Source organism: Myxocyprinus asiaticus, chromosome 37, assembly GCF_019703515.2.
Source record: "Myxocyprinus asiaticus isolate MX2 ecotype Aquarium Trade chromosome 37, UBuf_Myxa_2, whole genome shotgun sequence".
In the NCBI taxonomy this organism is placed as follows: domain Eukaryota; kingdom Metazoa; phylum Chordata; class Actinopteri; order Cypriniformes; family Catostomidae; genus Myxocyprinus; species Myxocyprinus asiaticus.
In genome coordinates this window covers 37,328,188-37,353,468 of record NC_059380.1, presented here as the reverse complement: position 1 = coordinate 37,353,468, position 25,281 = coordinate 37,328,188, and the positions used below count along the sequence as shown (strand labels likewise).

At 37.2% G+C, this 25,281-nt stretch overlaps 1 protein-coding gene across 2 annotated transcripts in view; it reads right to left on the bottom strand.

Annotated features, from left to right (window-relative positions):
* Window positions 1-25,281, bottom strand: part of LOC127427844 (calmodulin-binding transcription activator 1-like) — a 474,573-nt gene that overhangs the window by 180,331 nt on the left and 268,961 nt on the right. For both annotated transcript variants that reach the window (XM_051675672.1, XM_051675673.1), the window contains one exon: window positions 22,202-22,269. In XM_051675672.1, coding sequence (XP_051531632.1) covers window positions 22,202-22,269 — 68 coding nt within the window. The remainder of the gene's footprint in view (window positions 1-22,201; window positions 22,270-25,281) is intronic.

Genomic DNA, 25,281 nt, shown 5'->3' with positions numbered 1-25,281 from the left:
CACAGCATACAGTATAGTTAATAATATAATAAAACAAGATAAAACAATATGGTCTTCCTGACCACAGACATCACAGGAATGTAAAGCGTCATCATAACTGACCAATCAGAAAAATACTCTTGAATACCTCTGTTTAATGCTGATTGCCATTCTACTGCTCTTTCCAATTTCTATTCACTGAAGAGAGAGAGAAAGAGCATTAAAGAAGCTCTGTTCCAAAACCAAGTGAGCTGCCTACCTAGACATCATTTTAAGCATCATACGCACGCTCTTAACACAATTTAATGAGATCATGTCTTTTAAGATACTCCTTTGGGGCCAAATTCAAAGGCAGCATCACATGTATCTTTCAAGTAGAAGCCAAAAAATATAGGCTATGTTCGCAAATAGCATACTACCATACTGCTTTTTTCCTTTTTACAGTACAAGGATACTACAGTTGAAGTCAGAAGTTTACATACACTTAGGTTGAAGTCATTTAAACTCATTTTTTAACCACTCCACAGATTTAATATTAGCAAACTATAGTTTTGGCAAGTCGTTTAGGACATCTACTTTGTACATGACAGATTGTTTAACTTTTAATTGACTATATCACAATTCCAGTGGGTCAGAAGTTTACATACACTAAGTTAACTGTGCCTTTAAGCAGCTTGGAAAATTCCAGAAAATTATGTCAAGCCTTTAGACAATTAGCTTCTGATAGGAGGTGTACTGAATTGGAGGTGTACCCGTGGATGTATTTTGAGGCCTACCTTCAAACTCAGTGCCTTTTTGCTTGACATCATGGGAAAATCAAAAGAAATCAGCCAAGACCTCAGAAAAAAAAACAAAAAAAAAACTGTGGACCTCCACATGTCTGGTTCATCCATGGGAGCAATTTCCAAATGCCTGAAGATACCACCATTCATCTGTACAAACAATAGTACGCGAGTATAAACACCATGGGACCATGCAGCCATCATACCACTCAGGAAGGAGTCTCCTAGTGATGAACATAGTGTGGTGCAAAAAGTGCAAATCAATCCCAGAACAACAGCAAAGGTCCTTGTGAAGATGCTGAAGGAAACAGGTAGACAAATATCTATATCAACAGTAAAATGAGTCCTATATCGACATAACCTGCTCAGCAAGGAAGAAGCCAGTGCTTCAAAACCACCATAAAAAAGCCAGACTACAGTTTGCAAATGCACATGGGGACAAAGATCTTACTTTTTGGAGAAATTTCCTCTGGTCTGATGAAACAAAAATTGAACTGTGTGGCCATTATGACCATCATTATGTTTGGAGGAAAAAGGGTTGGCTTGCAAGCTGAAGAACACCATCCCAACCGTGAAGAATGGGGGTGGCAGCATCATGTTGTGGGGGTGCTTTGCTGCAGGAGGGACTGGTGCACTTCACAAAATAGATGGCATCATGAGGAAGGAAAATTATGTGGATATATTGAAGCAACATCTTAAGACATCAGCCAGGAAATTAAAGTTCAGTCACAAATGGGTCTTCCAAATGGACAATGACCACAAGCATACTTACAAAGTTGTGGCAAAATGGCTTAAGGACAACAAAGTCAAGGTATTGGAGTGGCCATCACAAATCCCTGACCTCAATCTGATAGAAAATTTGTGGGCAGAACTGAAAAAGCGTGTGCGAGCAAGGAGGCCTACAAACCTGATTAAAAACCGATTTAATGTCAGGAATTGTGAAAAACTGAGTTTAAATGTATCTGGCTAAGGTGTATGTAAACTTCTGACTTCAGCTGTATATATAAAGATCTGCCGTAGTCTACACTCCATCCAAGATGACGGATGAATCGAGAGAAATGTTGATTATAAATATACTTATAATTCATAGAGTACTAAAAAGTATCAATAAACAGATCAATACAATAAAAATGGACATTTGTGTGTGCAATGTACATTTATGCTTATCAGTTTATTGCATTGTCAACTTAGCAACATGATAACATCGAACTCTATTGTAAATCTTAAAGCCAAAGTATACTTTGGTTTGCTGCGTGCCGAAACATCTCGCGCAATGTTAATTTGAACAGGTTTTTTGTCAGAATGGAAATTAAATGCATTCATTTATATTAATTTTTTTTTTTGTTTAACAAGTAAAAAAAACAAAAACAAAACACAGTTAATCCAGTATCTGTTTTATTTTTTACTTCCTGAAACTTCATGAGAAAGGTGTCCCGATTTGGAACAAACCCAGGCACAATGGGTGAACATTCAATAAAGTTTTCCCCACTCTCTGTGGCTAAAATTGGCTTATGTACATTTTTAGGAGGTACAAGCTCAACTCAGCTGCACATCCTCGCACAGAGAAACTAATAGTTTGGAGCAGTGTATGCTTGTTCATTGCATGCGACGCATGTCCCGGGTATAATAAACACGGGAGTGGATTTACTGTATGGAGAATGAAGACTTCTCCTGCAAGCGGTGAACCAGGCGTGGGAGAGATACGGGCAAGCTACAGTATCTCTTCGCATCGCCCAAAAACGCTCACTCACTTTCATCTGTACCAGTTTCAAAAGCAAAACTGCCCGAGAGAGACCCAGCATGTAAAAATGTGTCTAATTAACTCTATCTGCAAAAAAAAAAAAAAAAAAAAATTATCAAATTTTAAATTACATGTGCATATGTGACTAACCAATTTCTTGAAAGTTCTTTTAGACAAAGTATTAAGTAAATATATTTATGATGTTTGTTGTAATGTATCATGTACAATCACAGAAAACTGTGTGATTAATTAAAATGTTTTAATCGATTCAAAGCCCTAAAATTTAGTAAATTTTTTGTCATGTCATAATTATCAATTTCAGTCAGTTCTACTATGACTAAAATGACATGTAATTTCAGTTGACGAAAACAGCATTTAAGTTGACAATAATATGCAAAATAAATAAATAAATAAATAAATAAAAAATTATCAAATTTTAACAGGCCAAACTTTCAAAACAAACCAAATTTTAAAGCAGTTTTTAAAATGTACAGTATAAACATTTTATTATTTATGCATGTATAAACATTATTTAAAAACATTAACATGTGAAAACTGTTTGGAAAACCTGAGCTTCTGAATAGAATAACATTTAAATAGTATTCTAAAGTACAATATTAGCTACTATTTTTAAATTACTGTCTTGTGAATTCTTCATGCTTTTGAGAATATTCCATGTTTCAGATAGCTTAGGATATTGCGTTAATTGTAACAGCGTATTCACAATGCAAATTACGCATTTTGACTAGCACGCAATTTACTTCCTGTTCTTTTTTGATTATTGTCTTTATGCATCTTTTTTTCATCTCGTCATTGTTATCATTGACAGAATTAACATACTCTAAGTCAACAAGCATTTTTGTCAATAATTTAGTTGACGAGATTAACACTGGTCTCATGCACCGTGCACTTAACACAAATTTTGTCATCAGTAGAGTACACTTGGACTGTCCACGAGAAGCTTTGTTTTTCTAGGCACACGGACAGTCCTCAGCATTTGACTTTGTATTGTGCATGCGTCGAATGCATCCATATGGGTTCGCGGTCAAAAGAGTATACTTGCTAAGTTCTCGACCGCTTGCAGAAAAACAAAGTATACGCTAGCCTTTAAGATGCTACTATAGAACATACAGTAGCTGCCTATTTAAGCAGTAGACAACAAGGAAGCTCACTAGATTTTGGAACACAGCCAGAGAGAGCAAGAGCGAGAGAGATAGAAAGAGGGGAATAAGAGATGGAAGTGCTTTCGTAATGGGCCGCCCAACCCAGTCTCTTATGTGTGTGTGATTTACTTTGTCAGCAGACACTGTGGCACTACGAGGTTTACTGATCCACAACGTTCTCTCTCTCTCTCTCTCTGCTTCTCTCTCTCTTTCTGGAATGTGGAGGCGAATGTAATCAAAAAAATGTGTTTGATTAAATGGAGTGGATGCCCCTGACAGTCAAGTATGGAGGCAGACGAAGGGATGTAGCCTCCACCAGGAGGAAGGATGGTAGACTGGGGAAATCACTCATCTCTTTTGGAAAGCACCAAATATTTTTTCTGTTTTTCCCCCTGGATCACATCAAGAACAATCTTTCCCACCACACTTACCCACACTTCCTTCCCTGCTTGCTTGTTCTCAGCATTCTCAGTCGTGCCATCATCATCGGAGGATTTCTCGCTCACAGCGGGAAATACTGAAAATCACAGGCTGTCGCCAAAGACTCATAAAGTGGCACGTCAAATGAGGTCAGCATTTAATTACCTTTAATTAAAAAGCCTCTCAGCATGGCAATGGAAAAGACCCCTGCGCACATCGACAGCTCCATCTGAGAGGATTGAAGCCGGGCAGGGAAAGGCCTTGCGGAGCTCCGTATGGGGGTGAGGAACGTGGGATGGGTGGGAGAAGTTGATTTGGAGAGATTGCAGGAGCGGATTAATGAAACATGGCCGCTGCCAACTGAGAGAGAACACACTGATTGTTGACTGAACGTGAAGTACCAAATGCTAACGGTGATGCTGACACACCGTACATTCACGGGATTACAGAAGAGTGCCATCTCTTTTGAACAGATTTTAAGATGACATTTGTGCACAAAACTGATTATCAGTTCATAAACACTTACTTTTCACCCTGTTCCTCACACAATGCTATCGTATGACATCAAACCACTTTTACTGTAGCGCATGACTTGTAAGGTGATGCATTTTAACATTTGCATTACATAGCCAACTACATTAACAAGCTCGTTCAAACGCGATCAAATTGCATGGTAGCTCAACTGATAGAGCGTTGCACTTGCGATGCAGAAGACCAGGGTATGAGCCTGGAAGAGCATGTGAGTTGACACGTGAGCCGAAAGTGTCATAGAAGCATCAAAAAAGACAAGGTTGCTTCAGCAGTGGCGTTTTTCAAGTCACATTTGTTTTTTTATGACACTATCAGTTAGGTTTAGGTTTAAGGTAGAGAGGTAGGTTTTGTTGATTGAAAACTCGATAAAGCATTGACCTCAAAAACCTCATCTGTTGAGGAAAAATTTAACTCGCTCTTAGCGCCACACATTTTGCGAAAAATGTCAGTCACAGTCACATAATTTATATGAGACCAGGCTGGGAACTACATGTGTCAATAGCTGCTTTTCCACCATTGGGCCAAACGGTTCTAAGCACGGTATGGAACGGTTACAGTAGCATTTCCACTTGAGCACGGTTCGGCACAGCACGATTATAAACTGTTCTCAGCCCGTAATTCTCGGCACGGTTAGCTAACCATACTCAACTGTTCTCAACTGTGCTGGTGGAAAGGGTTTAGTACGTGGCGACACGTTTAGTGTATCTTTATGGTTTATGATGGTTTCATTATTATTGTAGCCTACATGTATTTTTCTACACGCCTTTTTCAACTCTACAACTCTTTTCTAAATCTTAAAGCCAAAGTATACTTTGGTTTGCTGCGTAACGAAACATCTCGTGCAAAAAAAAAAAAAAAAAAAACACAATTGATCCAGTATCTGTTTTATTTTTTACTTCCTGAAACTTCATGAGAAAGGTGTCCCGAGTTGGAACAAACCCAGGCACATTTGTACAATGGGTGAACATTCAATAAAGTTTTTCCCACTTTCTGTGGCTAAAATTGGCTTATGTACATTTTTAGGAGGTACAAGCTCAACTCAACTGCACATCCTCGCACAGAGAAACTAATAGTTTGGAGCAGTGTATGCTTGTTCATTGCATGCGACGCATGTCCCGGGTATAATAAACACGGGAGTGGATTTACTGTATGGAGAATGAAAACTTCTCCTGCAAGCGGTGAACCAGGCGTGGGAGAGATACGGGCAAGCTACAGTATCTCTTTGCATTGCCCGAAAACGCTCACTCACTTTCATCTGTACCAGTTTCAAAAGTGAAACCGCCCGAGAGAGACCCAGCATGTAAAAATGTGTCTAATTAACTCTATTTGCAAAAAAAAAAAAAAAAAAAAAAAAAAACAATTACATGTGCATATGTGACTAACCAATTTCTTGAAAGTTCTTTAAGACAAAGTATAAAGTAAATATATTTATGATGTTTGTTGTAATGTATCATGTACAATCACAGAAAACTGTGTGATTAATTAGTTAACATTTTTTAATCGATTCAAAGCCCTAAAATTTAGTACATTTTTTGTCATGTCATAATTATCATATTTTTCTACATGCCTTTTTCATCAGGGAAGTAGATTACTAGCTCATTTTAACTCAAAATGCATCAACATATTCTCATACTATTTTCATGTAATACTTTTATAATATTTTGTCAATAAATATCCTTTTTAGCTAGTCTGGAAACTTTTACCTTTCTGCATGTTCGTGTCCAGTGGCAAACACAAGACCTTTTCTCTTTCCTTTCCTTTTGTGACATGGCCCGTGTCTTTGCTGTTTGTTAGCAGAGTTAAACAAGAGGAAAAAGCAGTTCTAGATACTGGAAAAGGCAATCATCTTCCATAGCACGCCGCACTCGCTCCAATGTTTACCTCTCACGCCGTCCCCAAAATTATCCTGATTTCGCCGCACCACAGTGTAAGAAGAAATTGTAACCGTGCCAACTGGCCCGGATCGACACGGAACGGTATGGCTTTGTGGTGAGAGCTGTTCGGCCCGATGGTGGAAAAGCTGCTAATGTGTAGATGTCATGTTAACTCAAAAAGTTGTCAGTTTTAAAACGATGGACCAATGATGAGACCAATGTCAGAGAAGGGTTCTTATCGTGCCAGTGTCCCATTACCCTGAATTGTCCACCATATTATCAGAAAACTACCATAATCGGTTTAAAAATAAAACAGCTTGAGACAAACCTGGGTGTTAAAAACACGTCATGAGATTCTGTTTCAACTCTGTCTTGCTGTGTTGGGACAAATAAATAAATAAAGGTGGACTGCGTGCACATTCCCTTATTTCGGCCTGTTTTGAAATCTATGCTCACATTCAGGGTCGACTGTGAAACAAAAGGTCAGTGTGTTGACTGACTTCAGAGATGAGTTGAGATTAATCAGCGGGGCAACGCTGAGGTCATGTGGAGTTCACACACATCAGTTCTGATGTTAACATAATTGAATCCGTCTGGAGACAGTGTCCTCTAGGGTATATGGGCTTTCAGGACCAAGGACAGCACCAATGTAAACACTAGAGTCAAGCTGCATACACAAAATAAAAATTCTCTAAGCGATCAACTAATGATTTTCGCCAGACGGGTGATAAAATGGGTAAAAACCCACTATAAACTCATCATATTTTTGGACGAGAATATCGTAAAGACGTGGAACTGGGCTCTTATGACTTGGGCCTGTAAGAAAAAACCCAAGCACCCAAGCAGCAATGCCCAAGAAACCACTAGGAACACCCTTAGTAACTTCATAACAAAGTCCTGGCAACCACTCAGTTAAAAAAACAAAAACAAAAAAAAAACCTAGATGCAGATTATTACTGAAATATCAAAATAACTTTCCTGGATTCTCACGAAGACAAATAAATACAAATATCTGTTCTAATCTCACACTTCATAGCAATGTGATTAATTTAGCTGCTGGTCGATATCTGACATCAATATCCCAGTTTGAGGGTTGAACTTTTCTGACAGGACAGCAATTATTGAAAATTCTACAGCGTCTATAATTGTTGCTGCAAATTTTCCTCTGACCTTGAATCATATGCCCGAGTCCTAATATATTCATTACTGCTCAGTCTAGCATGACATTATTTTCACACTTAAGCAGTTTTACTCCTAATGTTTGCCAGGATAATTTGTGAATGGCATATTATGAGATGTCTGTGTCTTTCAGCATCTAAAGAGAGCCCTGTGTTAGCCGGACATTAATGTTTGTATGCTTTATCACATTCAAACAAAAAGTCAGACCACACAGCTTGATTACAAAACCTGTTCTGTCAAAGGTGTCAGCTGCCAAGATTATTAATTAAATCTCGCTTAAGGCTTGAATTGAGGGTCAGTCTAGAAACTTCATTAGGAGTTCTGAATATAAATTTTTCAATTTAAAACATCATTCAACAACCCTTTTCGCTCTTTCAACACGCACAAGAGTATACTGCATAATTAATCAATTAACTCTATAGATTTAAATTAATTAATGCAATGATGAAGAATTAATTGAAGTCAAAACTCTCCATCAAGTCTTGTTGGAAATTCGGCACAGTTAACACTGAAGTTGTTGAACAAGGCCAGAAACACCTACTTGTTAATGCAAACCACCCACACTTTGACATTCTAGGTTTGAATACATGACGGTGTCTATGCGGTGGAGCTGCTGAGACAAATTTTTGTGGTTTTCAAAGGCTTATTTATTTGCACATCAATCTTACTTTAAATTCTTCATCTTATTCTGAGTGATGTGGTCTTATTTAAGTACTGACTTACATACTCAGGGGATATAAACCTTTAAGCTTATTTTGAAAAGAACACCATATACCTGATATTTCAAGCTCAATATCTCTAAGCAACTTTTGGTACTGTTTATTATTAGATGCTAGTTACTTTGGTATTTCATTTATTGCTATGTGACTTATATATTCAATAAATTGATAGATACTGTACTGGCCCTGGCAGGCAAACACTTTAAACCTAATACGTTAATTTTGTCCACTCTCATACACACCAGAACACCGAAAACAGGCAGTTTGGAAAACACTCTCCTTTACTGTGTACTTTGAAAAACAATGATGTTAGGAAACTGAAAATGGAGTTTTTAAAATGAAAATGGATTAGTGTGAATGCTTCCTTAACATTTCTTTTAGAACAACATGAACACATGGGATGTTGTTGTATGTTGTTTCTGAGAGTTCCAGTACCCAAGGATCGGGCACATTAGTACTGTTCCACATTTACGTACTATTAGTTACAACAACTACAGTAATTACTAGGTACTAACCCTAAACCTAACCTTAACCCATATTAAGTGCATGTAGTTACCTAACATTACTTCCTTGGATGAGTTTACCTTCCTCTGTGGTGTGATTGGAAGCACCTTGCATCAGCAGGGGGGGAGACCCAGGTTCAGATCCCACGCTGAAACAAGAAGTAATCTTCTTCTTCTTCTTCTTTCAGCTGCTCCCATTATGGGTCGCCACAATGGACTATCCATAATCCGTATACTTGACTTGGCACAGGTTTTACGCTGGATGCCCTTTCTGACACAACCCCCAGCTGGAGGACTCTCACTCATACCTATGGAGCAATTTAGAGTCTCCAATTCACTTAACCTGTATGCTTTTGGACATGTGGGGGAAACCAGAGCACCCAGAGGAAACCCATACAAACACGGGGAAACACGCAAACGCCACACAGAATGGCCCAGTTGAGCTGGGACTCGAATGCAGGACCTTCTTGCTTTGAGGTGACAGTACTAACCACTGAGCCACCGTGCCGCCCTGAAACCAGGAAGTAATCACGTTCACATAATCCGTGACGAGCGCAATTTGGAGGTTGCATTTTTCCTCCAACATTAAATATTTTCTCCACTGATGGTTAGGTTTAGGTTTGGGTTGGGTGGTTTTTCCTCTTCACTGTATTACAGTCTGTACAACTGAAAACAACTCACTTTTGGCGCCCCTCTGTGGACATTTCACCTGGAAAATGGAGCTCACATGGGCCCCATACACACAACAACATTTAAAACTTTGGCCACTGGGGGCAGTGTTTTGAATTTTGGTAACCACTGACCTATTTTAGCTAGAGAAAAGTCAACCTACTGTTTCCAATTTCACTGTGAGATTAGTCTGTTTAAAAAACTGTCTGAACCTGACCTTTCACCTGTCCAGAGGTACATTTTATTGCTTATATGTTGCTCTTTTATAGCTCAGCATAACTGAGTTTTCAGTTATGTTTAATTAAAAGCTTGGTTTAAGATGTTTCTTCTAAAATACCTTAGATGGAATTAAAAACACAAATGAGACAATTGACATTCTGTACTTGAAAAGAGGTTTAAAAAAACAAAAATTGGATAGCATAGCTATTATAATTTGCTAAAGGAGTATTCTGGGTTCAATACAAGTTAAGCTCAATTGACAACATTTGTGGCATAATGTTAAAATTTAAAATAAAAATTATCTAAAAAAAAAAAAAAAAGCAGAAGTCTAAGTTACAGTGAGGTGTTTACAATGGAAGTGAATGGGGCCAATTTTTGGAGAGTTTAAAAGCAGAAATGTGAAGCTTGCAATTTTATAAAAACCCTTCTGTTAAAACTTGTGTATCAAAAAATGCACAAAAATCAAGTTAATGTTCATATTGTTTACATCTTGTGGATATAGTTCTGAAACAGTGAGTATTTTAACATTTTCGGATCGGCCCCATTCACTTCCATCATAGTGTGAAGTTTATGGCAGAATGTGTTAATGTGTTTATGATGATTTGTTTTGGATTATTCGTGTGCTCGGAGCAGATAGAATCAGGTCATTTGGCAGTCAAATCACATGATAAACTACAACCAACCACTGTCAAATAAAATAACAAAAAACACATTGTTCGAACCCACAACTTCAAAGCCACCACGAGCTGCTCTGTGTGTCAGTTTCGTGTGATGTATGTTTTATAGAGGCTGGAATCTCTGGCAATAATTCCACTTTCCGGTCAATCATGTCTGTCCGGACTGCACAGCCGCATGGACGTATCACTGCATCCTTCACATCATATCTGCTCTTCGCTGTGTTTTCTCTTTTCCAATTCTGTCAGATTTCTTCCTCTGCTCTATCCTTATACTTCAGTGGATCCTACACGGCATCTCTCATCCATCTTCCCTCACTCCTTTCCTTTCTGCTCCTGTCTGTTTCTCTCTCTCTCTATTTCATATTGACATGTTGCCACTTCCCAGACCCTGCTCAATTCATCTTGCACAAATACCTCTTGGACAGGCTGCTCAGGCCCACCGGCCTCCAAACACATAAACACACCTCAATCCAGAGATCTTATATCTGTGAATGTAAAATAAATGGACTCCTCTTGCAAACTGCAAGTGGACCATGGAAAAGTTAAGAGAATGTTATGAAAGGCACGACCAGTAAAGAAGCAAACGACTCCTATGAGTCGGTTCTTTTGAATCTACAGCGCAAAATATACAAAGTGAACAATGTAGTCCGATTCTGGAACAAATGACCCTTATGAGTCATTTCTTTTGATTCTACATCCCAAAGGAATGACTCTTATGAGCCGGTTCTTTTGAATCTACAGTGTGAAACATACAGCACAACCAATGTAGTCCGATTCTGGAACAAATGAATCTTAAAAGCCAGTTCTTTTGATTCTACATGTGCAACCACTGTAGTCCGAGTGCCGGTTCTTGTGAACCTACAGCACAAAACATACAATCCGACCACTGTAGTCTGTTTCCTGAAAAAAGTAATTTTATTGCCGGTTCTTTTATATCTACATCCCGAAAAACTTTCGCGAAAGTGTAGTCCAATTTTTGAATAAATGACTCCCATAAGTCGGTTGTTTTGAATCTAAAGCACAAATCAAAGTGTGCTTCCTCCCAAATGAATGACTCTAACCATCCGGTTCCTTTTAGTAAATGAAAAACATACTGAACAGCAAGTCATTCATTTCGACATGTCCGACTCGAAATGAACAAAGAATTGTTACTGTGTTGTGTACAGTACTTAAGGCTTGTGAGGCTTGTGAGTAATTACTGGATGGTTGTCTTTATGACAATATGTGGAATATACACATTATGACTTGTAATTTGTGGTATTTTATAAAAACAAAAAACTGTACTGTTAAAATATGAAAACTCATCATTTGGTAACAGACTGCTGATGGCTGTAAACAATAAGATAAGAAGTAAAGAATCATTAACGGAACCATAATAGAACCAAAATCATAATTGTTATTGAATTCCTTATGATGACAAAAGCAAACACATACAGTACACATTTACTTAGCTACTATAAACTAACTCTAACCACTAATAGAACACAATTTGCATTTTTAGAATTGTTTATGTCTTCAAACAAAACAAAAATGAAACGAAATAAAACAAAAAAAAACACAAAACAAAAAACAAAACAAAACAAAAAACAAAACAAAAACACAAAACAAAACAAAAAAACAAAAAACAAAACAAAAAACACAAAACAAAAAAACACTAAAAACAAAACAAAACAAAAAACACAAAAAGCAAAACAAAAACACAAAACAAAACAACAAAAAACACAAAAAACACAAAACACACAAAAACCACAAAACAAAACAAAAACACAAAAAACACAAAACAAAAAACACAAAACACACAAAAAACACAAAACAAAACAAAAAAACACAAAACAAAACAAAAACACAAAACAAAACACAAAACAAAAACACAAAACAAAAAACAAAATAAAAAAAAACACAAACCAAAAAACACAACAAAACAAAAACAAAAAAAACACAACAAAACAAAAACAAAATACACAACACAAAACAAAACAAAAACACACAAAAACACAAAACACAAAACAAAAAAACAAAACAAAAAACGAAAAAAACAAAACACAAAACACAAAACACAAAACAATGTTTTTCCAATTGAGAACACCCTAATGTCCCTAATGGGCGGTTTTGTCAGAATAATCTAACTTCTAGGGAACATCTTGCCCTCAAACTATTGTTTAGTACATATGATCACACACACAAGCACATATACACTGAATACACACAATATCACACATACAGTGGAAGGACATACACTCTCACAAACAAGCATGCAAAAAGCACACACACAAAAGCATACAAACATACTCAGAAGCACTCACACAACTTATTTTTCCTGTTGCACTACTAAGAGTCCAGTGTGTTGCCAGAGCACATTAGTCCAGAGCAGAGAGTCTGTCTGCCGCTATAGCGCGCCAAAACATGCAGCACTGGCGGGAAGAGCCACAGGAGCTGACGAACTGTCTGACCGACGCACATCACTCAATTCATTATGGCAGGCACGCGATACACACACACAAGCACCACCCTTATCTACAATGGCCACTTCCTACATCTCTAAAACGGTCTCTCTTTTTCTCTCTCTCTCACACACACATTCGTTTTTCTATCTTTGTTAGAACTAGAGATGGGAATTAAGGAAATTAACGATTTAAGTTGTGATTCTGATTCCTTTTAACACTTTCTTTCTTTTAATTGTTTTATTAATGAATCTTTTTGTAGTTTTAAGGAAGAAATATTCGGAAATAAGAAATGCAATGCTTACTGAATTTACTGCCCTCAGCAGGCTGTTACCAAATGTACAAATGCTGTAAGTTTTGCACTGTAGATTCAAAAGAAGCAGCTCATCAGAGTCATTTGTTTGGGAATCGGACTACACCGGCCATACTGTATGTTTCATTCTTTTAATTCAAAAGAAAGGCTCATAAGAGTCATTTGTCAGGGAATCAGAGAGTGCAGGTCATGCTGTATGTTTTGTGTATTTTAGTATGGTGTTCCTGTCCACATCAGGGGAACAATGCATGTTCAAGAACCATTAACGGTACCTAAAGTCATGAAAATCATTCTTCTATGGCATTTTATTTTTTTTTTTTTTGGGAAACAGTTCTAAGTAAGACATCAGCAGATATAAAGCCAAACATGATTTGCCTGAATTATGGCCATTTTTAATTTGTGAGGACCACAGAACATGTTTCACTATATGAAAGGTGAGGACATTTTCAAAAAGTTGCCCCACACAGTGTTAGCCCGACCTGAACACAGACACACGTTTACAGTTTGCTCTGTTAAAAGCAGTTGTTCATTTCCTGGAGGAATAGACCACTATGTTGTATGAAACCTTGAAACTCTCTGCTGTTATTTTGGTGTTTTAATAAAAGGCATGTCTGGCCAACTGCTCATCCGGGATTATGGGAAGGCACTCAAACAAGAGGTGTGTAATCTCACTGACAGATGTCTTCTTTAACAAGTGGATTTGTAACGGACATAAAATATACCACAACAATTTCAATATTATTTCATTATACAGCACGTCAAAACAGATCGTATTACTGTCCATATGGCTATTGAAGATGAACCCTGTCAACCATTGGTAGTAATTAATGGTGTTTGCTAAGGCAAGCATCAATATTATTGTTGGTCATACTTGGAGTTAGGGATCTGAACAAACCACTACCTCAAAGTATTGAACTTTGACTGTAATTTGTTCTGTACCATTTGAGCTATATAGGATCTCTTCAATAATTTGGCATATTGAGGAGAGTGTGCTATTACTTTTCTGAGTGGTCACACTTACTATTTTTGAGTGGCAGACGATAAAGCAGGCTAAAAAATCCAATTGATATTGGAAGAGGGATTTCTAGGGATGAAAACATCACAGAGACTTGAAGGTGGGCTCATTTGACTTGTGTCAGAAAGCAATCACCTAGCAACCACCCAGAAAGCCCTAGCAATTGCCTAACAATGCCCTAGCAACCACCCAGAAGCATCCGACCTAGATGCTGCCATCTTTGCTGATGGGGGCTCCAATGCAAAGAACTCCAATATAAACTCCATATTAGAATGCCTATCTACAGTAAATGCTATGTTAGAACTGCTGTCTAAATTCTATAAAAACCTCTATAGCAGAACGCCCATCTTAACTATATATTAGAAGTCTTATCTAAACTCTATAACAGAACTCCTATCTAAACTTTAAAATTGAACCAGCCTGATCTCATGAAATTTACGTGACCATTGCAACGTTTTTGCAAAAGTGAAATTACATGCTTCATTACACGTTTGGCTGCAGTTTTCAAGTGAAATGTCCAGTGGGGGGCGCCAAAACCGAGCAAAATTATGTTGTAATCAGACAAGGTTTTTAAGGTGAATTTTAGATGGAGGTTTTAATAATTAAAACGTACCTCCCTAACCTAAAACTTTACTCTAAACCTAACCAATAGTGTCAGAAAAGATAATTGAGAGTTTAACAAAACAGACATCCTTACTCTTAACCAACACCTTACCCTAACCGATAGTGTTTTAAAATGCAAATTTAAAATAATAAAAAAGAAAACACATTAATTGAAGCAACCACGTCATTTTTTGTCAATTCTGTGCCACTTTAGTGCGTCTTTGGCTAGACTCAAAGTCCAACGTTATATCAGGTAAGCTACCAAGCAATCTAATGGCATTGGAATAAGTGTGTATATTTAGGTGGGTCTGTAATACAAGCGTTAAAATGCATCGCTTTTCAAATAATGAGTTAAAGTAAAAGTGTTTTGATATTACAAATTAGCGGGAGGTGAGTAATAGAGTGAAAAATACGTTTTTATAAAATTAAAAAATCAGCAATTGTACTCATGATTTGTGTGACAATGATTAAACCACACAGTTGTTGTTGCACCTCTAGTGTTCATATCAGCAGGAAACTGCAGCAAAATATAGAAAGCAGCACATACAAGTCAGTTTGGAAAAATTTATATAGAGTAACGTTCATTCTATGACACCAGGTTAAACAGGACTCCTGTCTAAACTCTATATTAGAACTCTTATCTTAACTCTTTAATATAACTCTATATAAGAACACCCTTCTAAATGCTCTCTGTATTAGAACTCCAATCTAATCTCTATTATATCTTCCTGAACCCAAGCATGACTGCTGTGTGCATTTTCCATTTCCCTTTTTGATTTGTAACTAGTAGCCCCTAATAAACATGCAAAAAAAAAAAAGAGCAAATATTTTTTACTTTTTTAATTTATGTCCTCATATGGGGACAGTGGGACTAAGTTGTGATATAAAATTTAAATAATAACAAGCTTTTTTTTTTTTTTTTTTTATCAAACTGTTTATTATATTTCTGTTGGTTATTCAAGTTTTTAAGACTTTACAGACATTACAGCTGATAGTCTGTAAAGCTGCTTTGGAACAATGTGTATTGGGAAAAGCACAAATAACAAAAACTCTTTACATTTATTTGACTTGATTTGACTTTTATGTTACAATATTTTTTTCTACTTTGGCAACAAAATCTCAGTGTTCTTCTTTGCACTGTCAAACAAACAAGTGATAACCAGTGCTGAAGCTTTTTACTAGTCAGAAATTAGCATAATTAATTCTGATTCATAGTAATGGCCAGCATCGTCCAATCACTGCCAAGCATGTTAAAATAAATTATAGCATCATAAATTCTGAATCTAAGTACTGATTACCATATATAGTCTCTGTATTAGAAGTCTCATCTAAACTCTATAATAGAACTTCTATATAGACTCTGTATTAGAAGTCTCGTCTAAACTCTATGTTAGATGTCTAGATGTCTTTCTAAATTATCTAGAAAGTCTGTTCCAGTAAATAAATAAATAAATAAACCGCCCCTGGTGAAGCATCTATTATAATATAATGAAATCTGTGATCATTTATATAGTATGTTGCTCGCATTTGTTGAGTCAGAATATGCACCTTCTTTTGAATGGCCATCATGGAGAAACATGCATTTTGCACGCAGTGTAGTTATATCATCTAACATCAGGGGTAAACTGCTGAAGCTAAAAGGCCAAACCTTGACCTTGTGGGCTCTACTCTTTGTTTAAAAAGATTGCCACACTGCAGCTTCTATTTGACAAAAAACAAACAAGAAGATGAAGTGTAAAGAAATCTTTAGAATATCATAACTGTAAAGTAAGTGTGTTTGTGTTGTACTGCATATAGAATAAATTCTGTTTCTCTCTGGAGTTGCCGGTAGTTGTGAAAATCACAGACAGAGAAGAGATCAATCTCACAGTGTATGCCTGTATCTCTCCTTGCTCTAAGTCAGATCTAAACACATGCTGACTCACAACAGGAGTGCGTGCAATTCTCTGAGAGCCATTACCTCTCTCTCTTTGTATGTGTCTGCTTGTGTATCCCTCTGTCAATTCAAATGTATGTTATGGATCAATTAACTTGACTTTCATGTTTGTCATCCCCAATTATAAACGGATATGGATGATTAATGCTTTAATTCGTCAATAACGTATTTTTAAAAACATCCGGAGAGAATTTATGGGCGAAGGTCCACTCTACACAAACGGTTTCTATTCTAAACACACATATCTTTAAAATTCACAGCGGTGCGGACAGGTCTTCTCGGTTCACTGGCCTACAAAGTCCACAACAACATGAGCGTGAAACATGAACTCCAGGAGACAGCCGGACTCCTTCTCACTCTGCCTGGCTTCCTTTTTTCTATTTATTATCAATTTTCTCCTTGTTCGGTTTGGTTTCAAAGAGCCCTGAGTGCATTTACACATGAATGAGCGTGTGGTTTTTAATTACGACCTGAGATGAACTCCCCGTGCTGAAGAGAGGAGAGACACATTACACAAAGCAGATCAGCCAATTTAAACGTTGACGAACTGTAATAGACATGCATTGGATGGGACAGGGCCTTTATGTTCTGTTCATGGCAAGAGAGAGCTTTCCTTGTTGTAACTTTTATGGTGATTTTGATTTTATAGGTGATTTGATGTATGTTATTGAAAGAAATCAATAATCTTGACAGTAGTCTTGACAAAAGTTTTGGAGATTTCCATCTTTCCATCCATAATCAGAATAGGAGCTGTATTAGATGCTAGAAAGTAGCAGCTTAGAAAAGACATTCCTGACTGTACGAATCAGTCATATTCACCAGGAAAGTGCTACCTGATTGGTCAGGACCCAACTCTAACCCTACACCTGTTTCGGAAAACCATGGCCTGGAGGAATAAGATGGCCGCCAAGTAAACCAACTTTTAAATCAATGTTTGTCTTTTAATTCATGGGCAACGTATTCAGCGCAACTCAACTGCATCATTCACAATGCATCATGAGAGTGGGCGGTTGCTGCAGAGCTCTTTTGCCGTGCTTTGTTAGCTGTGATTCTCTGATTGGTGGATCTTTCACATCAGGATTCAAGGGTAGTGTAGTTTTTCACCAGTAATGTGGACTGATGGCATATACCATCAACAACATCAGAGATCATGATAGGTCTGTTTTTAAAAGTTTATCCGTTTTTGTTAAAGGTGCACGCAGTAATTTTTTCCCCATTAAAAAAGTTTTACTCGTAAAGAAATTAATTGTAATTTTGAAACATATGTATAAAATCATGAAAACCTACATGAGATGAGGACTCACATCAGTAACCTTATAAAAGCTGTTTTATTCTACATGGGGCAGGGCGCCGTCATGGGGGCTGCCATTTTAGAATCACATGACCAGCTGAATACTACTCGCTTAATCTCTATAACCGTCTTGTTATTGGACACTTACACTCATGGATTAAATTAACGTAGTGTCTATATGCACCCCGGTGTAAATAGCATCTGCCACACAGGCAAGCTATTTGCACCTCAATAGTCTGGTGGAACCACAGAAATATATGACAAATAAACCAATATATGTCTGCAGTGGCATGGGGTGTAAAGACGCTGTGTGACTGTGTACTGTTGTACTAGCGACCGCGTTTTGTCCCACGCATTTTTCAATCCGATTTCCTGTTTCCACTCTTAATATTTCCTTTAGTACTACTTAAAATAATAGATAAAAATAAATATAAATGTTGATTTTATCGCAGTGATTTGGTCACGGTGAATGTCGGGGAGTGTAGAGAAGGGTTTGATTTGGAGGCGAGGTCTGTCGATCGCTCTCGTTCCCGTGTGAAACCATGTTACTGTAGTAAAACCAAAGTTATTTTTTCTAAGGTAAGGTTAAGGTTAGGTTTAGGGGTAGGGGTTAATGTGTCTGTGGGACTCTAAATAAACACAATAAACACACTGCAGTGATGCCCATATACTGTATGTTAGTATTTAAATATGGGTGCAAATAGTATCTGACACTATTTGCACCAGGGTGCCATTAGTATCTACCATTATTTGCACCAGGGCTGGGGTGAAAATAATATCTGCCACTATTTGCACTGGGGTTTAAATAGCATATACCATTATTTGCACCAGGGTGCAAATAGCATCTGCCTTAAATGAATCATGGCTCATTGTGTATAGTGAATTTTTACAATGGCATCTGTAACTGAAAACTGTTGATTTTGAATGATGCTGCATCCACACCACTAGGTGTCACTGCAAGTCCAAGATGACACAAACAAAAAGTTACTGAGTGCACCTTGAATTTGTTAATGGAAAAAATTAATACGATTTTTACTTCCGGAAACTAACTGTTGCGTTCGAGGGAGTTGTCAGAGCCCCGCTGCAAAAACAGAATGGTGGGGAACATAAATGCCACTGCATGCCATTTTGTAGACCATTGGAGCATCTTTAGTTGCAACTGCGCACGCACACACATACGCAGCAGTAGCTGTGCCAAAATTTGCCAGGAATACAAAGGTTAATATTCACATGTACCCAAACAGAGAAGCACATGCCGGAACAGATTTGAGAATAAAAATAAACAAAGGCAAAATGCCTGCATGATAAACTTGTCTAATGCACAGAAGCGCAGCATTATGCGTCTAAAATTAACAGCACTGAAGGAATACCACCACAAATTTACAAATACCAACAAAAAAGTACATTTACATCAAAAGCTGTCCTTTAGAATCAGTATTATGAAAAACAAATTAATTGCCCCGAGATGTGCTATAATGAACAAACCTTCAAAATTACCACCACAACAGAGCATTCTGTTCAAATGAATGCAATGACACAATCGTAACAATGCTTTTGTTGCTTTAGCTGTATTACGAGTCTACTGAATGTATATGTGTGTAGGCAGCTGTGTCAGCTTCATAACTCCATTCGTCGCTTGCAGTGTGAGCTTACACTGGTTGTGACCCCTGAAGACAGCCTGGAGTCACACCGGCTTCATTAAGAGCAGGGAAGCACTCGCTGTACTAAACAGCCATGGCAAATTGCAGACTAAAATCAGTGCCATTATGTAAAGGCAGGCTGGGGGCGGTGAGAGGCTGTGCATGTGTGTATCTGATTCTACGCATGTGTGTAGGCGTTTCTATGTGTTTGTGACTCTGTGTGCGTGACAATCAGTGGGAACACTTGTGTTTACATGTTTGTGTGTTTGTAGGGGACAGTTGCCCGGCAGTCTCTTTCCTGCTGCTCTGAGCGCTCGCGCTGTCACACACTGTGATCATATCATTAACGCTTCATTGTAAAGCTTATTTGGATGCACTTTTCTCATGTGACCCATATAATGCAGTCATCTGCCTGCCTCTCTCTCTCTCTCTCTCTCTCTCTCTCTCTCAAAAAAAAAAAAAAAAAAAAGGAATATAGGTTAAGTATATATTTAACATGCTAATAACTTAACAATAATAATTATTTTTATAATTGATGTTAGTGAATTGAAATGCATTGATGTATCGGCCACCAATAGTTATTGGCCAATTACTGACCAAGCTAAAAACCACTGGCATATCGATCATTAAAACACAGATATGAAAAACTGATGGTTTATTTATAATTAATTACATACATTTATTGTATTTATAAAGTTAATAATATTTATTTTAATTATATATTTTATTTATCTTTTAGTGATCTGATCACAAAAAGAGGTAAGTGGAAAATTGGCATCAGTATCGGTGTCGGCCTATAGTTTTTTCTTAAAATCGATTCAAACTTTCAATCCATGTTCTATGGAAATACTTTTTTTTTTTTATGCATAATTCCTAAGCAAAACTGTGACATGATGACAAATTAAGGTGAGTTAAATGGCACAATATCGGTATCGGCCGATAGTTTTTTGTTATAATTGGTATTGATAAAAAAAAATTGTATATCGATGCATTCCTAATGCTCACCATAGCAGGCACCACTCAATATCATCTACACAAAATAAGGTGAATAGGTGGCACAATATCGGCATTTGTATCGGTATTGGCCTATGGTTTTTTGTTATAATTGGTGCCTGCCAAAAATTTGCATATCGGTGCATCTCTACTGCTCACCTTAGCAGGCACCACTAAATTCCATCCAATGTTTGATGACAAAATAAGGTGAGCAAGAGGCTTAATATCGGTATCAGCATATACGTTTGTTAAAATCGGTATCGGCCAAAATTTTTCATTCGATGCATCCCTAAAGCTAACCTTATTATTTAATTTTTTTATCTGCAGAAATGTTAATAAAAAAACATAACATTAAGTGTGGTTGCTGGGCAGAGTTGACCTGAAAATAAGCGTACGTTCGATTATTTTAGCCTTATTTTATATACATACAGTATACTTTAAAGTATATTGGATAGTTATGCATGTCTGAGTCTTCATAATAAAAAAAAATAAAAAAATAAAAATAAAAAAACATTACCTCAACAGAAAAAAAAGTCTTATGATGAGTCACTGGATATCACGTCAATGGATATCAGAGCTGAATCACTAAATAGCATTAGACAAAAAAACTGGTTGTTTCTAAAACAAGCAGGCTCTGAAATGAGTGGAATTTGTTGTGTGCCACAAAGCAGATCTGATTTCCCTCTCACGCTCGCTGTACTGACAAATGTGTGCTTGTGTGTATACAAACATTTTGTGAATGACAGGTCCAGCTGCCAGCCAGGTAACCTCTGTTCACCAAGTCATGTAAACAACTCTTAGGCCCAAAACCCTGGGGTCATTTGTCTGCCACACTTATTTTATTTTCCCTTGATTTGTCTTGCCCTTTCCACAGTTTTCTGTGTATGAACAAATCCAACCTTATCTTTCTGGACCGCCCCAGATAAGCATGCAAAATTACTCTCTTTGATACTGTCGGATTTAACAGCATTCAGCTTTACTCATGAACTCCTTGTGTTACTATTAAATTGAATTACATACCCCTCTTTATAAATTCACTGTAAATATTTGTACTGGACACGTTTGGAGCTTTAAAGTTTAGAACAAATTTCAGAACAGATTAAAGTGAAAAACCATCTGAAACGAAGCTGTGGTTTTCCGATGTGCTTTATACAGTATATAACATATTGCATATTATTGTAATCTGCATTCAAGAATATATCACAGTTGTTATCTCTCAGGGTAGATATAGAAACTGCCAATAAAAGTGAAAAGGTTTTTCATTATATCTGCTGCGTAAATCACGTAAAACTGTCATTTCAAGCTGAGCCCTTATCACAGATTGGGTGATCTTCTATGATCTCACAACATTACCACCCACATTAATGACATTGGTGAGCAAAGACAGCATTAAGCTAAGAGACCTGGCCACATCTTGCATTACAAATAGTCATTAATATTCCATTATCTGTCTGTACAGACATGGCAGCTGGACAGCTTTTCAGTTAATTTTCTGTTCTCAGTATCATCTTACCTGGTTTTGGGTGAGGTCGTCAGCCACTCTTCATGTTTTTCAAATGTTATCAAGTAGGCCGCAATCTCCTACAACAAAATAAAAACAAGAAATTTTAAGAACTTTGTCCTTCAAAGTCTAAACATACGGATAATATCAAGTTAACAAAAAACTAAAAATAATACAAAATAAAAAAAAAAGGTAAAAAAAATAAATAAAAATAACATAAATATAGCTGCAAACAACAATTACAGGGCCAAACACATCAACGGCAACAATAGCAATATTATTTGATTGCCTAAAATGATCACCAGAGATGGTATGATCAAGGTGGTTTAAAGCCATTAATAGAGTGAATAAAACTGCTTATTCATTTTGACCAATAGGTTGCGTAGTCATCAACTTTATATTGTATTGTCCGGACATTGTCGCAATGACACGTGCCTTTATGGTATCTTGCCATCAAAATTGGTTATGCATTACACATGAACAGTTTGACCTATCAAAAAGTTTTTAATAACATTCGGCAAGCATGGTCTGAAGATGATTTGACCTGAATTTGGAGAGGATCCGATTAGCACTATAAAAAGAGTTTGAAAAAGTAGGTTTTCGATGGAATTCAAACAGAAAGTATGTTCAGCCATGGCAAAACTGGTCTCAATGTAGTTGAGATGACACATTAAATCTGAATAGACTAGTCTCATGACAATTTATTCAAAAGTTATAAGCATTTTGTTTTTTTATTATTATAATTTTTTCAACACTAGTGAAAAATATAAAAAAATAAAAAATGTTTTCGTAACGATTTGCCAATGCGTTTGAAAAACATGGCAACTCTAAATGACCGATGCCCAATATGACCAACATAGGAACATTGGGTCTCGTTCAACTCTGTATGCTCTGAGAAATCTAAAGAGACAGGTTTCATGATTGGGTCAAACTATTCAGAAATTATAAGCAAAAATAGTTTTTTTAAATACATTTCTTGACAAGGACATGCTGCTGCGCTGAAACTGCTCAGGTAGACTCAGAACATGATGGCTATGACATATACCAAGTTTCTTTTCAATAAGCCAAAGCGTTGCCAATAAATAGCTTCACAACCTCTTTAGCATGCTCACCTTCAAATTCGTTGATGTGTTACGTGAAATTTAGACAGGTGGAAATTGCAACCAACTTGGCATGAGCCAAAGGAAACTTTCCCTTTATTAAGCATAAACATAGCTGCAATTTTGAACTATCGGTGGCGCTAAAGAGTTTAAATGAGAGACTCTAAATTTGCAACGAGGAATGTTCAGACTCTCCCCTACCAGTGTGCCAAATTTCACAACTTTTTACCAGAAAGATCTATGGGCTGCCTTATAATTCTTCCTCTGACTGGGAGTCTAAGTAGAAAAAGAAGACAACTAATAGATACAGATCTGTGGTGCTTGGCCCTTGAATAGAAAAGAACAACCAATTTCATCAAAACTCAGCTGAGGTATCTGATAGGACAAAATGTTTATTCTTAGCTGCACTCTACGCCATTTTGTGTGTAAATAGTGTAAGTAGTGTTCATGCTGAAAAATTAAACCAAAGGAAGAGTCCTGCGTGTGAATGTTGGACATCTCATGCACTTACTGGTCGCTGCTTGCCCTAAATAGCGGAAAGGGTGGGGTTACCTGGTCGCAATGCTGGCCTGTCAAAACAATTGTAATAATGGTGAATGTAGCAACTAGCTAAACTTCTGTGAAGACATGTTGAATAAGTTGAACGCTTTACCATAACCCCATGCTGTGTGAATATGTTCGTTTTTTGAGATATACGTGTTGCACTGAGGTAGGCTAACTTGCTAAATAGCAACAACACAAGATGTGCATTTGAAACGTCACTTCCTTTGGCTGAAAAATGGCTAATGATTCTGAGTAGCAAACATTTTTTGTTATGTTGCATTTGAGACAGTTGTATACTTTGAAGATGTATCCACTAGATGGCAGAGTACATAGTGTAAAGGGCATCATTTGAGTCACAGAACTTGATCATGCCAGAGCTTTGGTACTCATGAGGGCAAATCAAGTTCGAATCAGGCTCATGACACTGGAATATCAATAAAGTTGCTAAAAAGAAATCTTTGATCAAACTACAGATGAGTGAATAACCTTATGTGGATGAGTGGATAACCTTGGGCTGACAACTCAACAGCCAGGCCTTATTAGCTAGAAGATAAACAGGTTACATCTCACACTTGATGTTATCAGCCCTATTAAATTGTACTAAAACCAAATGTATCCATGCCTACCAAGTTTTACTTCCTCTCAGGTGTTATAAAATTGACCTGCTTTCCTCACCAGTCCTCATAAAATTGAGAGTACTCAATTTCAAACCAAAAAAAAAAAAAAACTGTCATATAAAGGTAGCGAGTGTTTTCCGAAGCCAAAAGCCCTTGTCATGAAAGAACAAGGGCCATGTTGAGAGGTTTGAACATTAGTATGAGCAACCCATCCATCTTGAAGCAGAGATACAAGAGCTGCGGATGTTTTTAGATGACCTGATGATGACCATTGTTCATCCGTCGCTTTGGGGTATTCGTAAAGTGTTCAGACTGCCCACTGAGCAGCTGTCAGGAGGCAGACTGCACAGCCCTGAGGGGTGAATGGCATATCGACTCCTACAACCAATCAGCACGCAATATCAACTTCATCTTTTTCTCTGACAAGTGGCAGATACTGCATCGTATTGCTGCGTAACCACTGGTCGAGCACTTACGACAACATTCACATGCACAAGAGTTACTTGAGCCTCAATACTGAGATCAGTTTAAAGACAGAACTCATTTTATGCACCAGTGATTTCATTTGAGAAAATCATGAGGAGAACTTGTGCTTGGGCTTCTAGAGTGCCGAGACAACATATGTCACTTTTATGTTAACAGCACTATCACTGACTTTCTTTGGATGAGGACTTATGAAAGGAGGAGAAATATGCAAAAAAAAAAAAAAAAACCTTTTAAAGAAAGTAACTAACTAAAAGTAATGACACTACTAACTAAACAAAAATTTTCAGTAGTGTAGCTTTTCCAAAAATGAACTACATTTTCCAATTAGTAGCACTGTAGTGTCACA